Below are 23,967 nucleotides of genomic sequence, written 5' to 3'. Positions count from 1 at the left end.
TTGCAGGGCCCCAGACACGGGAGTGTGAAAGGGCTGTGTGGCTCCCTGCCCCCAGGGCACTCGCTCGCCATCTGACCTGAAGGGGGAGTAGTCACTCGAGGTGGCACAAGACACTGGGCAAACCCCCAACAAGGGAGTGAGGGAAGAACATCCTTGAGGCATGCCCAACCCAGAGGTGCAAGAGAGGGGTGAGATGTGGGGGAGGGGGGGTAGGGAATAGGGCTGGAGAGGTAAGGGCACTGGGTGGTAAGCCTCGCAGAGGACCTGGCTGAGGGTCAGAGAAGGCTGGATGGGGTTGCGGGGGCACGTGACACCATCTGGTTCACTTTTCACAGAGCCCTCTGGCCAGGAGGAGAAGGAAGGATGGGAGGAAGTGTAGTCGCTGGTATAAGGGGGTTGGTATTATACAAATCTCCATAGAGGAGAAAGAATGGAGCTGTGATTGGGGTTTGTCCTTGGAGCCAAAGAGGAGTAAGTGTCTTCGAGAATGTTTCTGGAGGGAGAAAAAGAAAACTTGGCGTTTATGGGGGTAAAAAGAGAGAAATCTCTTCAGGTGACTCCCCATTTTAGGTGTGGAAGGGGGCAGCCACCAAGGACAAGATGGTTTGTGGGCAGACTCGTGAGCTCAGGTTGGAGGGTTGCACTGGGACATGCCCTAGATGCCAGGATGCGAGAGTCAGCAGGACAGGAAAGAGACATGGAGCCGGGGAGGATGAAGAACCACCCATCTGGAGAGCAGAGTTGGGTATCTGAAAAACTATCCGGTTTTTCAGGGGCCAGGAGGTCACAGGAAGCTCAGCAAGAGCACATCTAAACAAACAGCTGTGTCATTCCCCTCAGACCTTAATAGGACTCTAGCGGCTGTTCCGTCTGAAAGATAAATCTGAAGACCTTTGGGGCTGTGCGGGCGAGCTGCCCTGGGGAAGATTAACTGAAGGCCGCCTAGGGGATCCTTGGGTAGCTTAAACAATGTGAAGGCGATTTTTCTGTTTTCACTGTTACTTTTCAATGTTCAGAAATGCCTGCCCTTCTCCCCTCTCTTACGTTGTTGGTCAGAAAGCGTTAAAATGCTGTTTGTCAAATAAAGCTTGATAAGCCAGAGCTGTAAAGAACAAGTAGCAGAATCGCCACCTTGTGTTATAAAGTAACATAAAGGTGTCTTGTCAGTCCCCTTTCACAAATTGTATTTGCGATGCCAGATTTTATTTTAAAAACACAGGAAAGCACGAAACGTCATGTAAAAGTCACCTATAATCCCATCTCTTCTCCCTCCCTCATCTCATCCCTCTCCCACCAGCCTTCAGAGGTTCCCGCCCATCCTATTAGGGGGTTCCTCTGCTCCTGTAGACACGTGAGCTATTTTAAGCCTCCTGGGTAGATGTTTGCACAGGCAGTTTTGTGGCTTCTGAGACTTCAAAGACTCCTAAATGCGATACATATTTTAAAACATCCCTCAGTGCTTATTCTGAGTTTGAGATGTTAACCTATTCACGATTTTGAAGTGATGGCAGTAACTGCTTTTTACTGTGAATTATTTAATAGGGTAAACTCGGGTATGAATCACAGTGCATCCCATTTATCCCGGCACTTGGGGTGGTGCGGGTGGGGGAACGAGGAAACCAGCGAAAGAGTTCATCACACACTACATTCTGTCTTCCAGGGGTTAATTGTATTTTCAAACGCTAATGTATTCTGTAGGAAAATGAAAATTTTCTTCACTCTACCCGTAGTCCTGACATAGAATAGTCTAACAGCCACTCTTTGAAAGATTGCATTAGGAATTTCTCTTAAGCAGTAAATTATCTGTCCACCTTCCCTAGACAAGAAGTGCTTGTTACTGGGCGGGTAATAAACCCATCTCGATTTTATTGGCTGTATCGTTCCGACGGGGAGTTGGAGTAATAAAACGATGAAGGGAAGTGTGAAGGGTCAGAAGGACATGTGTGGGGTAAGACTGATTTCTGAGATCTCGGGTAGTCCCATGTCTCACATTCTTTCACCTCTTCAGTGCCTGAACTGAGGGGTTCAAAGTCTCCAGGAGTCCAAAGAAGCGAGCCAGACACCTGACGAGCATTTTCTTTTGCAGATTCTATGCCGCAGAGATTTCCATTGGATTATTCTTTCTTCATAAAAGAGGAATCATTTATAGGTGCGTAGCCAGGCTCAGCCACCATCAGTGCAATTGGGAGTTTTGCTGGTCTTGTGGGCACCGGTGTGCGTATCATTCTGTGATGAGAACTTAAGACATGGAGCTGATAACACCCGAGGTAACAGAGACCCTCTGGGACCCACCTTTCTCAGTGGCCTCCAGGCAAATCAGAACCATTGTCTGATTTCTGGACCTCAAAAGATTCGTGTCGTTTCTGCTTCCCACAAGAAAACATGCTTTTCTCTCCACTGACAGCTCCTTCCTCTGCCCTTTTTTTGGAAGGAAGGTCAGAGAGCAATGGAAACTGAATTTCTGTTAGATGCTGAGCCGGAGGAGAGCCTGGAGAACTGGGGAGAGGCCAGAGAAAAACTATAGAATTAAATTCTTCCGGTTGTTAGCCATAGTGGAAGTCTGGTGCCAAAGAAAGAAGAGTGTTTTCCGATATTCAGTGAAGAGAAACTAAAAGGACAGATGGCACTAGGCAGAATAGAAAGGGCACGAGGGTGACCCAGTGAGGTGGTTCTACACCTGGGACTTTGCAAACCTGCTCGTGTGTCAGACCCCTCTGTGTGGGCTGCTAGCGAATCACACGCCTGGGCTCTCCCCAGACCCGCCACAGGTTGGCATCTCTGGCGATTCAGCTGCACGGCCATGACTGGGAATTGCTAGTTCAGCCTGTTAGTCATTCATTCAACAAGCATCTATTAAGTACCGACTATAACCTAGGCACTATATTAGGCTCTGGAGATGAAAAAATACTGCTTCTAATTCCTGGTCCCCACTCTCCTGGGACTTGTAATGAATATGCCATCGAGACTGGCAGCTGGTCAGATCGCCTTCTGTCTCACTAGCTCCGGAGCAAACCGTCTCCTGTCCTGGCTAAGACACTGATGCCATCACGCTTCCTTACAGGGATCTGAAGCTCGATAACGTCATGCTGGATTCGGAAGGACACATCAAGATTGCCGACTTTGGGATGTGCAAGGAGCACATGATGGACGGGGTCACGACCAGGACCTTCTGTGGGACTCCGGATTACATCGCCCCGGAGGTAGGAACCCCGATTCTCCTTGCCCTGTAGCGCGGCGCCTTCCAGCTGCAAACCCAACTCCCTTATGGGGTATGGAGTCATTCGTGTGTCACTGAGGCAGTGTGGGGGGGGCCATGACTACAAGATAGACTGTGCTGGAGTAAACAGAGCAAAACAGGGAAAGAAAAGGGGAGAGCTCACTGCACATAGTACGTGTTTCGTGGAACCTTTGTTTTCGTTACATGTACTTGGGAGCTGGTTGCCTGGTCAAATGCATTTCTTCCGTGGTCCTGGTCAGAACAATCTAAGAAACACTGTTGGGCAGGGAAGCGGGGATCTTGCTTGCGGAAATGTTCTATGTGGAAAAACTGGGTCGGAAGGTGATTCCAGTTATGGCTTTTTAGCAAACTCAGAGTGACTGGTGCTCTAAATGACACGTTGGAATTGATCGTGGCGTTTAATCTAGGAAGGATGTATCTCTGTGATGGGGTTACAAGCAAAATGGTTGCAAAGTTGGTGTGTTTACCGCCTTGGCCGGACGGCTGTCTCGTTACAGTGCATCCCGAGTCACTGTCTTCCTGTTTTATGAGTCTTCCTACATGACAATGATAGAAGGGGCTCTAACCCCGGGTCAGTGTGCAGCCAACTTTCTATCCACCCACAGTCCTGTGGATGAAACACTTTTCCCTGCTGAGCTCCAGCATGCTGCAAACTAATGGATTCCAAGTTAGGTCCACCTCCAGCTTGTTGTGGAGCTCTCATGTTAGCTGTTGGCAGTTTTCATAGCATTTGTTCAACATATTGTCCCAGGCATTTATCTCGGAGGCAGTCAGTACAGTGGAAAAGACACGAAATTAGAAATCAGACCAACGAGAGCTGCAATCCTGACTCTTTTATTTACAGGCTGTGGGAAATCAGGCAAGTTACTTAACCTCTCTGAACCCCTGACTCTGCAATGGCAAGTTAGGGATGACAATAACAAGCTCTGTGTAGAATCACTATGAGGATTAGCGTGCCCGATACAATGTTACTTTCCGTAGTAGCCATGATTCCAAAAGGGAAGCTAATTTATATTCTTTCCGTTAAGGGCTTTTTTGTTTATTATATCCCTAGACAACATGGAAACATAGAGTTAACATATTTACTTAGAAACTTAAATTCTGAATTATATGGCCAAAGGTGATATGTTATCGCCTTTATTAGGGTTTTTCCCCTAAAGCAGGGGTGTCCAAACTGTGGCCCATGGGCCAATTGCGGCCCGCAATCCATTTTTAATTGGCCCTCAGCAAATTCCAAAAATATATTTAGTTTACTTAAATAAATCAGGTGAGGCAATACGTACTTCACCTCAAGTGAGTGGCCCGGCTGTTTGTGTATTTTACCGCATATGGCCCTTGGTGAAAACCGTTGAAAAAATTTTGGACACCCCTGCCCTAAAGGAACTCACACATTAGCATTTCCAGGTACAACATGAGTCATGTTTTCAAACTGGAAGTATGGCATTTTTCTTATAAGGGTCTAGGCACTTGGCATATGGGGGCCACAGGAATAATTGTGGTGTAGAGAAAGACCATCTAGGTTCAAGGTTTCTGAATTTGCTCGAAGGTTACCATTATCCCGTCCTCTGTGTAAATCTTCCTGGCAGGTAGAGGCAAAATAATTATCTTAGATGGCGTGTTCCTTAATAGGCAAAGCAGAGGCTTAAATATTTATGGCTGTTGCTTCAGAAACCTTGAAATGGATTAATACTGGAGCATCTCCTTAACCGGTGAAGATGGACTAAGGTGGAAAATGTCACTAACAGATGTAATTTCGGAGTTGAGATGGAGAGCCACGCAAGAGGCAGTAATCAGGGACTAATTCCTGCAGCTGTCATTAAGGGTGCTCTCTGTGCTTTGACGTAGAAAGTCAGTGAAAGTCCTTGAGAGGACACACAGAAGCTTCATCTGGATTTAAACGCCCATCTGAAAGTGAGTTATTTTGGGTGTACAAGACCCAGTCACAAATCAAGTAGCTCCAAGCAGCCAAGAACTCTGAACACGAGCGTAGCCCACTCTTTCCTGGAAGAAAGAGAAGCAGCAAGGAAAGCGTTGGCTTCTGGCCGGTGGACCTCTGCGTACCTCCTACTGTGGCGGGAGCAGCGCTTTTTGAAAATGTGCTGTGCGGAATCCTTCCTCCCAGCCTGGCTGTGCAGGGGGCGCGTCAGACCCCACGCAAAGGCTGTCAGCCACGATGCAGCGACCGACCCTCTGCTCTGCATCAAGGCCTCTGAGCACATCTGCTGATCTGTCACATTTTCTACATGAGCAGACGTTAAGCGACTTGCCCAAGGTCACACAGCTTAGGTAACAGGCAAAGGTGGCATTAGGACCCAAGATATTCTGACCCCAGAGACCATATATCCTTTCCCCATATTGTACCATCTCTGGGGATAGGAGAAAACTCTCTGAGGGGCAGAGCAGTTAAAAATGAGTGCTAGGACATTACGTACCATTTTTTCTAGGACGTCTCTGGAGACAAGATGGCCATTCATCTGTCTGCATCGGGATCGGCCTGGCTTGTGTCCAGACCTTTCCACCTGTAATGCAGACGGTGGCCTGGGATTATATTCCGGCTGTTAATACTGGGTGGATCCCTCGGCAGCCAAGGGTGGACGAGCAACGCTTGAGCCCTTCTCCCTCACCTGGCGTCGATCAGGAACTCAGCAAGTGCCTGCTAGGTGCCTGGGCATGCTCTGGAGGAAAAGGGGGCTCACAGGGAGCCGGCAAGGAGGGCCTGGGGCTGGCAGTTAGAAATGGGCCACTGCAGCTCGGGAGGCACGTGGGTTTAGAGAGGTGGTTGAGGCAGGATTCCCCTTGGCAATAACAGATGGCACCTCCAACATAGCTTAAATTACCAGGGGAAAAGTTTGTGGGTGCCTTGCCGCCCCCCTCCCCAGTCAGCTTTCTGTAAGCAGATGTGCAGACTCCTGGGAGTGTAGATGGCTAGGTGAGTTCAGAGAGCTGGAGACCTGTCCCAGGGGGGCCTCACTTCTCCTTCCAGCCCTACAGGAATGCCAGCCCAGCACTGCCCATCACAACAGCCAGAAGTCTGCATTTTTATGTAAAATTTGCCTAATTGGTCAAAGTTGGCTCTGATGTATGTTAAGAGAAGTGTATACAGGTACGAATCAGCCAATGGGCCATCATCCATAACCTCTCTTCTGGGGGTGGGGGGCAGGGTCATATTTTGGGGGAGGCACGTATTAGGGATGGGAGGAAAAAGAGAAGACTAAGAGGTGTGCACAGAGGCAGAAGAGCCCGGAAGCTGTAGAGTCTTGGGTCCCTAGATGGCTATCCTTCCCTCAGGGTCAGTGTGGCTCCCTCCTTCACATCCTTGAAGCCTTAGCTCAGATGTCCCCTCAGGGAGGCGACCGTTCCTGGCAATCCTGTTTACAGCTGCGAGCCTCCGGTCCCCACCCAGCACCGCTGCCCCACCCCCACCCCCCCCACCCCCGCTTTTTTCCGAGGTGCTCAGCACGCTCTGATAGACCACGTCATGAACCCATGTATTTATTTGTTTCTTATCTCTCTCCCACTAAGCTCCACCCAGCAGGATCTTTGTCTTGTGTTTACTGAGGAGCCCCTGCCCCAGGGTCTAGAACAGTGCGGGGCAGGCAGATGGATTTGGAATGAATGGATATGGTGTGCTGCATGCCTAAATGTGGAGGAGATATGGAAACTGAGCAGAGATGAAGGCTCTGGAACTGAGAGGTTGGGCCGTCTGGAGCCTGGTCTAGGAGGGTGATTCCCAAGGCTGCCGCTGGGCTGAGGCTGATGGCATGGGACGGCCTCACGCCTCACCTCATCAGCGGAAGAGAGCCAATGCCGGAGCACCTGAGTGGCCAAAGGTTGGTGGGACATCAGCCTGGGTTCCCCAGATGGCCCAAGGTGCCCCGATGTTGATATCCAGGAGACTTTTCCTAGTCTTTGGGGAAAGGGTTCTAGAGAAGGAAGAGAATAGTAAATAACTCATGTGGTGCACACAGCCCGGCAGTCAGGCAGTAAATTACTTGCCAAATGCAGACTAAAGGGGGAAGTGAGATAGACAGAAGCCACTCAGTACCAGTGGTCTCCTCCAAGGTCAGCGCGTGAAGCGTGGGCCCTCGCCAGCCAGCGCAGGCAGGAGCTGGGAAATACTGATTAGAGAAAGAGAATGATAAACCGAAGAGCGGTATTTGTTCTATCAAAGGCCCATTTCCCTGTGTGTAAGGTCACACGGTCTAGTGACTCGACATCGCAGGAGAACAGGAAGCAGCCACTTTCCCTCCCAGAAATGTATCAAGAGCCACGAGCAGGCTTTCCTTTGGGGTTCTTCCTTAAATTGTGTGACTCTCTTCAGATCTTCTCCAGGAATGATGTTGGTTATCTTATTATCGCCTGTCTTTTATCGTCTGCCCGCAGCTCCTTAACTGCATCGTAATTCTCCCAGCCTCAGAGTTTAATCAGTTTAGCCCTGCTCTCCAGCACCCTTTGGGCCGCTGAGGTTCACAAAACAGCTGCGGCCCGTCCTTCCTCCTAACCCCTCCCTCCAGTTCTTCCTCCAGACAAACCACCTCCTTGCAGGTTAGCTGCCCCTTGGTGAGTGCCCTATACCCCCAGCAAAGAGCCTCATTGATTTTATTTTGTTTAATCCATAAGTCAGCTCTCCAAAGTGGGTGTTATTTTCAGATGTTGAACCCAAGGTGCAAAAAGATTCGTGAATTGTTCCCATGACCCCCAGCTCAAGGCAGACCTGAGCTTTGAACCCAGGGCTGGCCATCTTCTCCCTGAGAGGGAGGGGCTGCAGGTACGGGCTAAATTGCTCCCCAGGGAATATCTCACTCCAGGAGTGCAAATGAGCTGCTTACTTGTCTTCAGAGCTGTGATGACGCCCTGATAAGTCTAAGCCAGATGGGCTGTGGCTTCATGAATGGGCTGTTCATTTGGGGATTTGTGTAAATCCTGTAAAAACAGGTCAAGGATTTCTGGATTCTATTTCATGTTTTACTTTGCAAAATTGTCCGAGCGAGGGGAGGAGGGACTGGGTATCTTGAGAGATTACCCACCTTTACTCACTTCCTAGCACGTCCACACACTCATGTATGGTACCTCATTTAACTCTGACAATAGGCCTCTAAGGGAAGTGGTATGTTCCCTGTCTCACAGCCAAGGAGAAGGAGCCGTGGAGTGGAGAGGTGACCTGTCCCCAGCTCCTAGGTAGCAAGAGGCGGGGCTGGGATCCTGGGCCACTGCCCCGAAGTGCAGGCCTGTGACTGGTTTCCCCCCTCAGTGTATGCCTAGTGCCCTGTTCCCAAGGTCATCTGTAAAGACCCACTGGACTGTGAGACCTCCCAGTTCTGGAAACGCTCATTCCAGCTAAGAAAGCTCTGACACGCACACAGTGCATTGCGGACTCCAGCTCACTCATCTCCTGCACAAGTCGTGATTTTGTTGGGAAGCACAGTTAACACTTTGAACAACTCCCGGTTCCGCAGAGGCAGCCTGAGATGAGCAGGATTCTGCCGAGCTGTGACTCCTGCCCGGCTTTCCCCTCGCACCAGCCACCACCCCACCCCCACCCCCTGCTACCCCACGAGAGGCTAGTGCCAAGGGTTGTGATGACTGAGTTTGAGAACCTCTTGAAGAGAGAGTAGTGGCCCAACGGCTGCGCATGATTCCAAATGGACTCAGTTCCGCTGTAGTTTAGCCCCATGAAGACTGAGTGTCCACCCAGAAGGGAACTTCCTGTTTGATGCCAGGGGGCTCCGTCTTCATCATGTCAGGTGAACTCTGGCTGTAGTTCTGCTCTTGTAAGACTTGGGGCGATGTCTGTAAAATGGGGGTAATCATAGTACCTTCCTCAAAGCACAACTTTGAAAGTGAAGTTTTGCCTGTAATGGGCTTGGCCTGCTTCAGAGGAGGCACTCCATAATTTTTTTGTCCACTATTTAACAGTTCTTTCAGTTACCTGTTGCTGTGTAACTACCCCAAAACTCAATGGCTTAAACCAACAATCATGTTGTGGTTCCGTGAGTCAGAATTTCGGGCAGGACTTGGGGGGCTGCGGGAGGTGTCGGCTCCCGGGCTTGGCTGGTGCCAGAGGATTCAACATGCCTCGGACTGTCGCCTGTCGGCCAAGGCCCGGCACGCTCCCCTCTCCGGGTCTATCTTTCCATTCGTCTCTTATCATCTGTGGTTTTATCCATGGGCAAAATCGGAAGCCGCAAGGCCCCTCACGCTGCACCTCGAACTTAACTGTGTCACTCCACCACATTCTGTAGGTCTAAGCAAGTCTCAGAGCCAGCCCGATTCTAGGGGAGGAGAGACAAAGGCCACGTCTTGGTGGGAAGAGTGGCTTTGTCACACTGCAAGAGGGCACACAGGCTGGGAGGGGGCCCTGCAGCCACCTTTGGGGACCATCCATCTTTGGAGGCAGCTGGTTTTGCTCTGTGTTCGCCAGTAGACAGATCCTCAACACAGCACCCCAGGAAGTGGGGATTCCAAAGCCTCCGAGGATGCAGAAAGCGGGGACCCACCGTATGTTTTAGAGCTGGGATCAGCAAACTTTCTGCCAAGGACTAAAGAGTAAATATTTTACGTCTTGTCTTAATCTACATTTAAGGTTTTGCCAAGAGGCAAAATGAAGCGACTGTTCCTGCCAAAGGCTGACAGTCTTTTTCACATTTTTCATTTTACATTTAACAATGTAAGAAGCGTGCTTCTCTCACAGGCTGTATGTACACAGACAGGAGGCAGGCTGGCTTTGGCCAGCAAGCTGTAGTTCGCCGTCCCCAACTCTAGAGAGCTCTCGCCTGGCCTGCCTCAGCCTTAGCTCTCCTTACAGGATTTGGGGTCTGGAGGGCACAAGGGACACACCCACCGGGCCTGAGAATCCCCTGCCAGGACCTATGCGGGCCTCTTCCCAAGATCTCTCCTTCCTGAGGACACCATCCTGCAGGCATACGCACGCCTGTGTCAGTGGGTGGCCGTTCCCAGGGGACAGTGGGACAGAGCTTGGGCGGGCAGGCCGGGGTGCACAAGGCTCTTCATACATCTGATGAAGAGGAACTGGAAAGAGAAGTAGAGGGAGCCAGGTTGCCACATACTGGAGTGGGGTCGAAGGGGTCCATGAATTCTGAAGTCTAACCTGGCCCTCCGGGTCATTGGGAAGTATTCATGGACCGACTTATGTCCTCCTACAGTCCATACGCTGTGCCCTGACCCCCAGTGTGACTGGATGTAGAGGTAGAGCCTTTAAGGAGACCATTACTGTTAAAGGAGGCCATGAGGTGTTGCCTTCATCTGGCAGAAGTGGTGTCCTTATGAAGACTAAGGGACCCAGGAGCACCCACTCAGGGGAAAGGCGGGCGGGACACGCTGAGGGGGCCACGGTCCTCAGCCCAGGAGGCCTCACCGGAAACACCGCGCCGGCACCTTGGTCTCAGCCTCGCAGCCTCCAGGAATGTGAGAAAATGCCTTTCTGCTGTGTGGGCCGCCCAGTCTGTGGAATTCTGCGATGGCGGCCTGAGGTGAGGGTACAGGCAGGCACACCTGTCAAGGTGGTAGGAGAGGACAGGCTGTATTTAAGTTTGTTAGCTCGATTTGTGGCGTGTATAGGTAGGTATTTGGGGTATGGGTCTCCGTTACTCCTCCATCTCCACCCCCAAATGTTAGACACGGATCCTGGGTTTGGGCCAAGTCAGGTACGCTGTAAACCAAGACGTATTTGGTATATTTACAGTCCGCGTCACTGTCTCTCTTATCAAGCGGAACAGGAAGGAAGAGTGAACGGAGGTCTCAGAGGTAATATGTCAGGGGTCCTTGTCCCATCCCCAGCTCCTGCTTACACAGAGTGGGCACCGTGAGAGAAGGACAGCAAGACCGAGGGCCCAGGGTGGATCCTGGCTCTGCCACATCCCCGCTGTGTGTCACCGCACTTGAGCTTGCCGTGCCTCGACTTCCCCAGTGGTAAATAGGAGTCGTGGTCAGCGCAGTGGCGTAAGGACTGTGCTCGGGTCGCCTGGACTAAAACGCAACCTCTGTGATTGTCAGTGTCACATTCTTGGTGTGTCTTGCTGTTAAAGAGTTTCTTGAATATACCAAGTTGGGAGAAGAGAGTGAATCGAAAGAAGCGTTTAATGTCTTCGACGTAGCAAGAAATCTAGAAGTTAGTTGGGTATTGGGCTGAAAAGGTTGGATAACCCAAGTCCATTAGGATGGTGTCTTTCCAACCCCAGTCCTTTCATTGTCACCTTTCTGATTCTTCCAGGACTAGCATATGGTAGAGTTGAGCTAGCGAGAGATTAGATTAGCCCAAGTAAGAGAATAGAGCTTACTCGGAAGAATTACCCAAAGACTTGAAACTGGAACGCTTTCTCAGCGTGGGACTCGGTATTACTGATGGCTCACATGAGGGTCACAGAAATTCACGTTCCCCCAGCTCCATAGCGCACATTCCAGATGCAGAGAAATCCCAGGTGCCAGGGACGTCTTCCTGCCGGATCAGGAAGCTGGCACCACATTCAGAATTTTAGTTGTGGCTCCTTCAGAAGCAGTCCTGCCACTTTGGAAGATAGTTTGGCAGTTTCTTACACAGCTAAACATTGTCTCTGCCATACAATCCAGCACTCATGCTCCTAAGTATTTACCCAAATGCATAGAAAACACATGTGCACACAAAAATCTGCATGTGGAGGCTTCTAGCATTTTAATTCAGAATTGCCAAACTTGGAAGCAACTGGGAAGCAAGCAGGAAAAGTCACATCTAGATAACGGAATAGTAGTCGACACTGAAAAGAAAGGAACCATCGAGCCGCAAAAAACACGTGGCAGAAATGTTAGTGCACCTCACTAAGGGAAAAGAGCCAATCTGGAACAGACTGCCTGCTGTGTGGCTCCAACTATACGATATTCTGGAAAACACAAAACTAGGGAGATAGTAGAAGGATCAGTGGTTGCCAGGGGTTAGGGAGGGAAGACTAGGCAGAGCCCAGAGGATTTTAGGGACAGGGAACTGCTCTGAATGATTCGCCAATGGTGGATACATGTCATGAGACGTTTGTCCAAACCCACAGAATGTACACCACCAAGAGTGAAACCTAAATGTAAACTATGGACTTTGGGTGATCGTAATGTGACAGTATAGGTTCATTAGTTGTAACTAATGCACCACTCTGGTGAGAGCTGTCGATCCACGGGGCAGGTTGTACGTGTGAGGACAAGTGAGTATGTGGGAACTCGGTATTTCCCACCACGTTTTGCTGTAAACCTAACACTTCTCTTTAAAAAATATATATTAATGCAAATATATATATATATATATATATACATATATATATATATATATATATATATATATATATATATATATATATGTATGTATATAGCCAGTGTGGTCTTTCGCTTCTAAATGAGAGCCTGGGATGGAACTGGGAACAGGGTCTGTGGTCAGCAGGCTTTCAGCTCTGCTTTCCTCTTCCTCCCACCCACTTCCTTCCTTCTTTCCTTCCTTTCTGTTTTCCTTTTGTATTAATTGCTGTTTAAAGTCACTGCTAATAATGACAAACCATTTTTGTACCCACTGATCCTCTTCTGACCTTTTGGGGGAACGGTCCTTACTTAGGCTGTCCTGCTGTTCGCTTTCCACTCCCCTAGTATGAAGTAAACCACCAGGGAGGTGGGAAAGGTGGTTACTATGAATAGATTTTAAAGCACTTCTATTACCAAGAAGTCAGTTTCTGTTCTCTCCAGTCCTAGAGAGGGCCACAATTTTTGTGTGAACAGAAAATACGCAGTTTGGACCACAGACTTCCCGTTCTCGTCTTGTAGTAATTGTCTTTGTATTTATACAATGCATTTTGTCCAAGGATTTCACATATTGCAGACATTTCTCATGTGATCTACTAAGAGCCTTGTATTTATTCATTTTCGTGTTTGTCTCCCCAGTTATATTCATAATCCCTGCACCTAGCACAGTGCCCAGCCGTCATTAAAGCTAAGAAATTAGCCACAAAATGGTGAAAGAGAGGGAAGGAGGAAGTGGGGAGGGTGTGTTATGACCACGAAAAAGGAGAAAGCTGAAGTTTTGCTCCCCTGATAAAAATTAATTTAATTGCACAAGAGAGGAATTTTTATATCTATTCATTTCTGCACCCCATGCCTAGAACAGTGTCCAGCACACGGTAGGCTAATGTTTGTGGGAAGAACGAATGGAAGGTTCGATGCTGACTGAGACTTTCCCGGTGCCACCAATCATTCCAGAGTGTTTAATACATATTAATCTGATCTCTCATACCAAAATGTTTCCTTTGTCCTCCTGTGAGCTGGGTTTAGTTTATTTGCCTTGAATCACTTTCACCTGCCTGCTGTGTCGGGGGGCCAGTCTTATTTCTGATGTTAGGCAGTATGGCGTTATATATATTCAACTCACCTACATTTTACTATATATAATGCTGTTTAATCTCCCACCACACACTTGCCAGATGGGTGCTGGAATTCCAGTATCATATTGGAATTGGAAATTCCAGATGAGGCGATGGAAGCTCAGAGAGCCTAAGCAATTTACCCAAGGTCACACAGCTTCTGAGTAGCAGAGCTGACCTCTAGCAGTCAGGTTCAGAGCTCGGTCTCAATGTGCCTCCCGTGTGTTGGCTCCTGGTATTCTGGGCTTAGATGTGGCCCCGGAAAGGGGTTTGACTGGAGAGCATCTTAGCTGAGAGTTGGGGGTGCCTCACCCTTACCCCACCATGGCGCTTCCTATTTGTCACCCTTTGGTCCAGGCCTGGGTCTGCAGAAAGAGGACAGTCAGGACACCTTGTCACTAATCATCCCAGTGACTTCTAAGCAAGCCACTGAGCTAATCTAAGCCTTAGGCTCCTTTTCAGAACCCTGAAGACACTTTTCTAAATCCCCTCTCAAGCCCCCTCCAGCCTTAGCAATCCTGCGAGCCCTTTGGATTTTGCACTGAAGAGGTCGGTGCTGTGTGGGGAATGGCTTGCATCACCTCCACCTGTTTTTCCAACACAACCTGATGGGGTGTCGCTGAGCTGGGTGTGGTGCTGGGTGCACAGGAGGGTGGCCCTGCCCCTGCTGGGAAGAGTCTGGGGTTGAGTGGGGGCAGATAAACAGTCTCCCTATCAGGCGGCAGAGGCTCCAGGAGCTGCGTGGCCCTGAGGCTGTGGGCTTCCGTGAAGGGAGTGGATGAGATACTTAGTGAACTCGGCTCCAGCTGTCCAGAGAGAACACCCAGAAAACACTCAGGCCCATCTGCTTTCTTCCTAGATGATGCTATTTTGATATGTGGTGTTATTTTTTATAAAAGGAAGAGGAATTCCTGGTTTCCCTGAGACAATTAAAGGACGTGAGCATGTTTTATGCATAAAGACCAGCGTTATTTTGTGATGGCATTCTAGAAAGAGCCTTCTGTGGTCAGGCCATTTATTTTAGAATGGGCTCTGGAGGTTTGCTGAGTAAGTATAACGTGAAAATGAAGAGCAGGGTCCAGAGAAAGTCCAGCAACGAAGAATGGGAGAGTGAGTTTTCTTGCACATGTTAGTCTCGTGGTCTCTTTTAAGACAAAGCCTCAGAACCACAGTCCCTGAGTGAAATGGGCATCTTGACTGTTTTGAACCCGTTAAATATTTGAACCCTCTTTTTGGCAAAAGTCACCTTAATGGAGCCAGTTCCCACCACAGCTGTCTAAGGAACCACAGTGGCTCAAGAGCCAGTGAACTATCAGTTTATAAAAATGGTCACAACTGTGGATTCCAAGGCCAGACAAGCAGGGTTCAAATCCCAGCTGTGCCACTTACTAGCTGTGTAACCCTGGGCGAGCTGCTTAACCCCTCTGTGCCTCGTTTCCTCATTTTTGAAGTGGGATGCTCCCTCCTCATCAGGGTCTTGTGAGGGCCGAATAAGCTCACAGAGCTGAGGAGCCTGGCCCATGGTGAGTGTCATGATGGGGACATTGTTGCTATTGACAGGAGCATCTAAAACCTTGCCATGAGTCCCCCAAATTCTCCCGGAAGGCTTCCAAAGCTCCATCCCCTGTGGGATGTTTTCCAGTGTATAGCCTGGCAGAGGGAGGAAGGGTGAGTGGCCTTGGTACGACATCCTTCCAACCTCTCTGGGCCTTTGGCCTGGGAAGAGATGAGAGGCTGCCCTCTGGCCCCTTTCCTTCCTGGTCCTGTGCCCAGGCTGGGAGAAATCTCGTTCATTTCTAAGACAGGCTGCCATTTCTAACATCCTTACGCACAACCCCACCCAAGCAGTGCGCTCATGTAAGCATAATAATAATGATCATATTGACAAATAGCAGTAAAACTGAGTGACAGTGGCCCTGCCTGGGGTCACCCTTCAGGTGCTGCAGAGAGATCTGCCAACTTGAGCCCTTCTTGCCAAGGCAAGCCCTTCTTGCCTCTCCTTCTGGGAGTTTCTCAGCTCTGGGAAACCAAATTGCCATTGTGGCCCCTTGCCTGGGGCTTCAGGATGCCAGGCAGCCCATCCCCCCGTCATCGTGACTGCAAGCCTCCATTGGCCCACAGGTGCCAGCAACACCTGCTCCAATGGGGACAGACGCAAGAGAGCCTCACCATCCCTTCAGTGGCCCCGAGCCTGTCAGCCCAAAGCTGGCTCCCGGGGCCAACATCAGCCAGGGAACTGGAGAAGGTCATACCGTGTTTCCCCGAAAATAAGACCTAACTGGAAAATAAGCCCTGCCATGATTTTTCAGGATGACATCCTCTGAATATAAGACCTAACGCATCTTTTGGAGCAAAAATTAATATAAGACCCAGTCTTATTTTCGGGGAAACACGGTAGGAGCCAGTGAGGGGGCCTAGACCAGCACTGTCCATCCAACAAGTAAAAGGCAAGCCAACTGCGCTTAGCAGCCACGTGTGAAAAAGTTGAATAGCATGTGAGATTAATTTGAGTATATTTGTATTTAACCCAACATAGCCAAAATAAAAAACTGTGAATGAGATACTTTGTTCAGAATCTTACGTGCAGTTTAGAGCACATCTCAGTGAGTACGAGACACGTTCAAAGCTCAGTAGCCACACGTGGCTAGTAGCTGCTCACTGAACAGTGTGGGTCTGGACAGCTCCCGAGGGAGAGTGGAGCCAGTGTCCTAAATCATGCGCGCCTAAGTGTTTATCTTCAAAGGGGGCCCTCTCACACTTTCCTGTTTGCAGTGAGATTTTGGATAATGGGCGGTGTTTACTAATAGCTGGTCACTGAGGCAAAAGGATGCTGCCTCTAAAAATGAGCTTGCATCAGTAAGGTTGCACCCCGTACCTTGTAACTTAGATGTTTCTTTGGACCTTCCCATTTCATCTAGTGCTCAAAGCCTGGGGGGGCGGGGGGCTGTGACCGATGGTGACCTTGCTCCAGCTAAGTTCTAAATCCCGTCCTATTATTACAGCTGAAGGCCCTGCCGTGTTCAGAGCAACTTGGTAACCTCGGCCCAGTGGCTGAGCTGTTGGGCTCTAGGGACTGACGAATGCTGCTGCCAAGAAAAATGAGCCATTGGCCCTTGGCATTCTGCTTTTGTAAGCCTTGGAAGAAGGAGAGGGTGTTATCAGCAGGAATCCTGAGAGCGTATTGCTGTATAAATAGCCAAATGAAAAGCAAGTGGGACCAAAGGTGATACAGGGTGCAAAAGAAACAATTTCAGGTGGCCCTGGCCTTTAGAATCAGAGCTTCCATGCCCTTGACTTCCGACAGCTTTCCAAACTCAGGTGGCATCTCCCAGCACCCGCATAGAGGGGTCTGGTGGGTACGACGGCTCCGATATTTGCAGAATACAGGAAATGAAAGAAATAAAACATGACCTCCTCCAGTCTGTCCCCACTGTGCGGCAGCATCTAATTCACACAGCAACGTGGCACCTTAGCCCGGCCTGTGTTAAAAACAAACTAACTAGAACACTGATTGCTGAAGTAGATGGCAGGGACTGGTGTCCTATAGTTACAAGGACACATTCTATTCCAGTGCTGCTGACACATAGTTGCCAAACTGAAGTGGTACTTTCAAATCTCTTTAAACTAATCCTCAAAGTCCTTTGATTAATATTGTATGAATCCCAGTACAAGTGATGACACGTATATGAAAACAAATATGTATTTTTATATTTTATATTTTTAAAACGAACATGTTTTCAAACAAATCCATATTTTTAAAACAAATATGTTGACATTCAGAGCACTACCTCCTGATGGGCTTCGGGCAAGTCTCTCTTCCCCTCAGTGTTCTCACCTCTCCAACAGAGACAATAATAATTTCTGTCTCATTGCATTATGCAACATGTGTGGAGAGCCTCTGATAGATAGATAGGTGCTCAGTGAGTGTACTTTTATTTTCCCAAAGAGAATTTCTGTGGTTTTTCTGCTTGGTCAAGACAGGCTTTGATCCAGTCAAAACTGTCTGGGAACTAGAATGACATGCATCATTTCATATCATCAGGTAATAGATTAGAGACTTGTTTTGATAGGGTTTTCTTTTGTGTGCTTTTTTTTGTGTGTGTTTTCCACGTTTTCAGAAAAGAACAAACAGTTTTAAAAAGAAATTAAGCCCTTCTTGTAGGTTCCTTTGGTCATCATTTTCTTTTCAAGGAAACAAACTACAGAGCTCCCGTGTTTCTCCAAAAATAAGACCTAGCCAGACAATCAGCTCTAACGTGTCTTTTGGAGCAAAAACTAATATAAGACCCACATATTATATTATATTATATTATATTATATTATATTATATTATATTATATTATACCCAATCTTATAGTAAAATAAGACCCGGTCTTATGTTAATTTTTGCTGCAAAAGATGCATTAGAGCTGATTGTCCGGCTAGGTCTTATTTTCGGGAAAACGGTACAGAATCCAAACCTTCACCGCTTGTCACCACCCCCGATGAGGTGAACCACAGGAGCGTGTACCTCTCATTGCACAGGGAGAAACATTAGTTATATATTAAAGAAGGGCAGACATGCAGGAAGTTTGTTCATGTCCCAAGATACGTAATTAGACACAGTGGGCCGTTAAAAATATATATCCTAGGACATTTCAAAGTCAAATTCATTCGTAAAGTGGCAGAATGGTCCCTGCTGCGTACTTGTTAGTTTACTTTCACCTTGAATCCTGGCGCATGATCCGTGGGCCTGGGAATTATGTGTTAGGTACACTGCTTGCCGGCAAGGTAACGAAGCCAGCCAGTGTTTTAATAAGCCCCCCAGACTGAGAAATTCAAATCAACATCACTCCCTTCCACAAGAGGACGTTGTAGAATTAGCCTGGGACCTCTGATAGCCACAAAGGTAGAGGGAGAAGGAGAGGGAAGGTCCCTGTGTGCCCATCACCCAGCTTCAGTGGCTGCCTACATTTTGCCAACTCATTTTCCCTGTTCCCCCCACCCCACCTATTTTACTGCAATAGTTAAAACAAATCTAAGATATCATTTCATTTTACCCATAAATATTTCATCTCTTACACATTTCTCTCATAAATACGCTCATCTCTAAACTGTAAAGGACACTTTTTGACTAATAATCAGACCATTTAGCCTAACAACCTGAACAGTAATAGCACCTAATATCAAGACCATATTTAAATTTTCCCAATTTTTTTTTTATAGTTCGTTGGTTTGAATGGAGATTCAGACAAGGTCCAAATATTACACTTGATTATTATATTTTGTGTTTCTTTTAAAACATTTTGAAACTTCAGGTGTTCAACAGATATCGTTATACCTCTTATGCACAACCCAAGAAAACCAGAATTTTTACCTTAGCCATTCTTCCTTTTCTTCATCATCATCACCATCATCGGTATTACTTTCAGTGAAATTCTCTTACATAGTTTATCTTATTTATCAGACCCTAGCTCTGAATGACCTCTGGCTTTTTCCAAAAGTTACATCTACCTCAGTGTCCAAATATTTTGCACCAATGAGGATAAACCAATGTACTTCGGACAGGCGCTGTGACATCCAAGTAGATTCAGAAATGGAATTCCACAACAGGTTGGGGGTGGTGAATTGTGGGGTGACAGTTCTTGGCGTGTCTGATTTGAAGGGTGCTATTCTTCCTTGGATGTAGAAATCCAAGGCAGATATCATGAGCACCTCATTTCCATGACCTGAGAGTGTAAATGCCTAGAGGCTTAACTTTTCTGTTTTCTAACCCAGGCTTTCTGATTTGCGACTAAATGTAATTGATGTATTTGTTTTCACACAGATCATCGCTTATCAGCCGTATGGGAAATCCGTGGACTGGTGGGCTTACGGAGTCCTGTTATATGAAATGCTGGCTGGGCAGGTAATAGTCCACTCTGTTTTCGTGCTTGCTGATTGTCATACTATGTGAAGACTTCAGGCCTTGATAGCGGGATCTGGAAGTGTGGTGTGGTTGATGCTGGTCTGACTTCCTGAACCCAGGTGAAAGAGAGAGTCGCCCTTGAGAGTGGATTATATTCAGTGTGCACAGAAGTCACCCTCTCGTCATCAAACCCCAAACCGAAAGCTCCCTCCCCCGCCCGCTCCCCCCATAGACAATAGATAGCTTTCAGGTCATGCACAAAAGCCCCATGCACATTGGTGATGACAGTGGCCTCTGTAAGTTTTCAGTGTCTCAGAACTGGGATTAAGCTATGGCTCCCTGCAAGTTTGTCTGCACAAATTACCCCAGCCGCTGCCCAGGTGTATAATTGGTATTGTTTTTAAAGGAAGAAGACGGTTAGACTTGAAGAAGTGTTTTAATAGCTTCTCCCCATCACCTCTTATCTCACCCTTGGCAGTTCATTATAACTTTTACAAAAGTCCAGTGAGGCTGAACTACCAGTTAAGAAAAGGCAAATTGGATTTCTCTTAGGAAGGTGACACATATCAGATAACCAAGTGCATTACTGCCTAACATGGCACTTTCTAATACAACGGTCTTAATACCTATATCGTTGGGATAAGTCACACTAACTGTTTTAACAAGCTACCCCCAAATCTCAGTGGCTTAATACGCAACACAGCCTCATTTCACATTCTTGGCACAGTCCTATGTAGTGGGGGGAGAGGAAGGCATTGTTCCACAGGGTCATTCAAGGACCCAAGCTTTTTCCATCCATTAGCTCCACCATCTCTCAGGACCTTGAATTCCTCTACTGACTCCTCCTTGCTCAACTGGCCAATGAGGAGAGAGCAGGAAGACCGTTGCACAGAATGTTCTCGGGGCCTGGCCTAGAGGGGGCATGCATCACTGCCTACATTCCACTGGCCACATGGCCTCACTGAGATACAAAGAGAACTATAAGTGGCATTTACCTGTGAGCTTGGCAAAGGGAGGCAGGTTTGGTGAGCATCTACCAGATCTCTGCCATACACCTAAAAATGATAAGGTTGTGGGCCGCTTTCTATTGTTCCCAGCACTCAGGTACTCGTGCCAGGAGTCTGCTTCTCCACAGTGAAGACCCTTAGTAAGCGAGAATGGAAAGAAATGCTCATGTTGAGCAGCAGAGCTTACCCCAAAGAAATCTTGGTTTCTGGAAAAGAAGTCATCACCTTTCCAGAAAAGTCGCATCCACTCACTCATTCATTCATTCAACACATATTTATTGAACACATGCTTTTACTATGTATATGCTGATAGTTGTGAAAAAGACAAAGATCCGTACCTTCATGGAGCTTACAATCTAGAGAAAGAGACAATAGAAAAATTAACTAAGGAAATTATATAGTAATGATAAGCCAAAAAGAAAAGTAGCAAAGCAGGGGGGAAAAAAAAAGATAGTGTTGGGGGAGGGCTGAAATTTTAGCTAGGATGGCCAGGGAGGGCCTCATGTAGAGGTTAAGTTGAGCTAAGACCAGAAGTAAGTGAGAGAATGTCCACGTGCGTATCTGGGGAAAGGACGTTCCAGGCAGAGGGAACAGCATGTGCAAAGGCCCGGGGGTGGGACTCGGTGGCCATGTTTTAGAAATGGAGGGGAAGCTGCCAGTGTGTCTGGAGCCCAGTAAGCTAGACAGGGAGTAGGAGGCCTGAGGTCAGAAGGGAAAGGGGAGCACCAGGTCATGGGTGCATGGAGAGCATCACAAAACCATTAGCTTTCATTCTGGGCTGGGAGGCCACTGCTGCTCTCACCTTTATGTCCTTTTCATTGCATCTTGTATCTTTTAGGTGCTAACACAGTCTTCAGATATTCAAAGATGTAAGGCATAGACCTTGCCTCTAACCAGCCCAGTGGCCTTCAAGCAGGCCTCTTAGCCTATATGTGGTCATTATTGTTCAGTGCTGTTAAGTTTTGATTAATATTTAAAAAGTGTTTTGTGTAGAATTTAGTCTTCCCCCCTGTCCCCAACGAAATGTTGAAACATTCGTCTCGTTCGCCAAATACCTCCATTTATAAACACGGGAAAGCAAGTTATACAGAACAACTGTCAGGGAGACAGCAGCTGGCAAAACACAAGTTGCCTGCTCCTTGAGTTAATTTCCCCTCTTTAGAATTTTGACGATAAAATTTGACTGGATCATCAATCCCCCCACCCCCCACCCCGAGAGCCATGCTGTTCATGAAGGCACAAAAGCTGAGTTCCCCGCCTGGATCCCACTTGAATGTTCTGACTCTTGAGTGCAGAAAACAAACCCTACTTTCATTAACAGTCACATTTGCATGTGCCAACAAAGGAAATTGGTTGGGTGGAAACAGGATCTGTTTCCAAGGGCACTTTACAAGAGAGAAAATGAGCTGCCTCTTTATTGGCCAGCAGGAGGCTGGAATTTCAGGCCACAGGCCTGCAGCAAAGCCACCCCATCCCCCATCCATGTCTTCCTTCATCTCCGAGCCTTCCTGGGACTTCATTCTCTCGGGGAGGGAGAGCTCAGGAAAGATTTCACCCCTACAGGGCAGTCCCCTTTGGAGTACATTTTGAAGTCCTGCCTCATTTGTAGAACTGGTCCTGAGGCCCATAATTTTAAGATTGGCCTTCCTGATGCCCCAGACAGAACCACGGGGCCTGCCCACACCCAGTGGGTCCATAAACATTCCAGCACATTTCCATGATTTTTCATCCTTTCTCAGAGTCCATTAGCCTACCTTATATGATCTCTTGAAGTTTTCATGATCCATTGAAAATGGTGACACTCTTTAAATAAGACACTTTCAAGGTGTCCCACGTTCAGGCGCCATGGTTCCTCTAAATCTTCACCATCCCTGCCCCAAACACAGGATTTTCATTTCAGAAGCCTCTGCTTGGTTTTCCTTTCTATTTAAATATATTCCTGGGCTATGCCTCAGCCCAAAAAGGATAATAAAGGCTCTGCGTGTATTGCCCACGGCCCCCAAACCCAGAGGAACCTCAGAGACCCAGCAGAAGGAATAGATGCCATTATTGAAAAGTAAGACTAATTATAAAGTTGTTGATGTGGTTGTGGTCTAAATTTGTCCTCTTTAATCAAGAGGGCTGCAGATGAGCAGGGGGAAAAAGTGGTTTATTGCAGTTTTCTTCTCATTTGCTTTATTTATTGTCAGTAGCCAAGGGAGCAGATAAGTGTAAACAGCCTGAGTCCCTCTCCAGTTCCTGAACTGCTTGATAAATATGGTTACTTTCTGGCATAAATAGTATTTGGCCAGCCCTCTAATGAGCAGATCGTGGCTCGAGGCGTTCGCGGGTATCCATCATGAAGGGGCCAGCCCTCTCCTCTTTATGGCCCTCTCTGATGGGTTATTAATGCTTTGTCTTCATTCCTGGTGAATCAGTAATGGGTGTTTTATCCCAAAACACCAGTCTAGATTGTCCTTGAGTGCTCTCCCACCCCACCCCTGCTCATTAGCCATCTGCAAAGGAACAAGGCAGGGTCCTAACAACCACTTACTAGTAAGTGATTTTGGAATCATTTTGGAAAGAATGAACCATCATCCCCCATTTGTCTGTCTAAACTCCACAAATTCCATTACAAGGAGGGAACTCCCCCCCCTTCAGAAAATTGTCCCGCGAAGCCAAAACTTTTAAGTTAACAGTTAGTTTAGCTTGAAATCCTCAGTTCAGGTCTGTAGAAATTTAAAAAGTAATCATGGGAATGGAAAATAGAGGGGGAGAGAAGCAATCCAAAACCGTCACATACTAAGTACCTCAGCAACACACATTACCTCCTGTTGTCCCCAGGTTCAGTAGCTGGCATGACTAGAAAGGAAAATGAATGCAATTATAACTTTTCACCATTGACCTGCCTTCGACACGAAGGCCTAAGAGCAAGCAATTACCTGTAAGAGTGTTCCAGGGTGATCTAGAGAGACTTAATGAGAGCCGTAAAAATGTTCCCATCCTTTGGCCGCATAATCCCACACCTGGGAAATTATTCTAGAAAGTGATTCAGAGAAGAAACAAATGATATACGCAGAGATGTTTATAGGAGCATTCGTTATGAGAACACAGCGCTGGAAGCAGTGGGAAATGTGCCCCTGGACAAATGAGTCAGACTCATGATGTATCACCTCAGTGGCAGTAATCTGAGTGGGAACACTGGGAGCTACAGAGAAAGTGTGTTTGCAACAGTGAGTGAAAAACAAAGAACTCCGAATTATGCATCATCATTTGAAAATAATATGAAAAGCCACAGGGTCCAGAGAAAAAAATAGCAATGTTTGTGTTTAGGGAAGGGGAACGTGGGAGCCTCTTTCAAGGTCTTCCCCTCCCCGCAGAATATATCATTTTAATTTAAAATGGAGCTTTTCCGAATGTGATGGTCACCAAGTCTTTGGGGCCTTCCTGCCTTCTGGCACATGGGGAATTGTA

The 23,967-nt window shown here is 47.6% G+C and overlaps 1 protein-coding gene across 1 annotated transcript in view; it reads left to right on the top strand.

The window, feature by feature from the left end:
- PRKCA (protein kinase C alpha) overlaps positions 1 to 23,967 on the top strand; it is a 378,844-nt gene that overhangs the window by 335,161 nt on the left and 19,716 nt on the right. Inside the window, exons 12-14 of the mRNA XM_081027731.1 lie at positions 2,087 to 2,149; positions 3,062 to 3,200; positions 19,427 to 19,507. Coding sequence (XP_080883857.1) covers positions 2,087 to 2,149; positions 3,062 to 3,200; positions 19,427 to 19,507 — 283 coding nt within the window. The remainder of the gene's footprint in view (positions 1 to 2,086; positions 2,150 to 3,061; positions 3,201 to 19,426; positions 19,508 to 23,967) is intronic.

Source organism: Rhinolophus hipposideros, assembly GCF_964194185.1.
Source record: "Rhinolophus hipposideros genome assembly, chromosome: 20".
Classification (NCBI taxonomy): domain Eukaryota; kingdom Metazoa; phylum Chordata; class Mammalia; order Chiroptera; family Rhinolophidae; genus Rhinolophus; species Rhinolophus hipposideros.
This window is presented reverse-complemented; position numbering and strand designations above follow the sequence as displayed.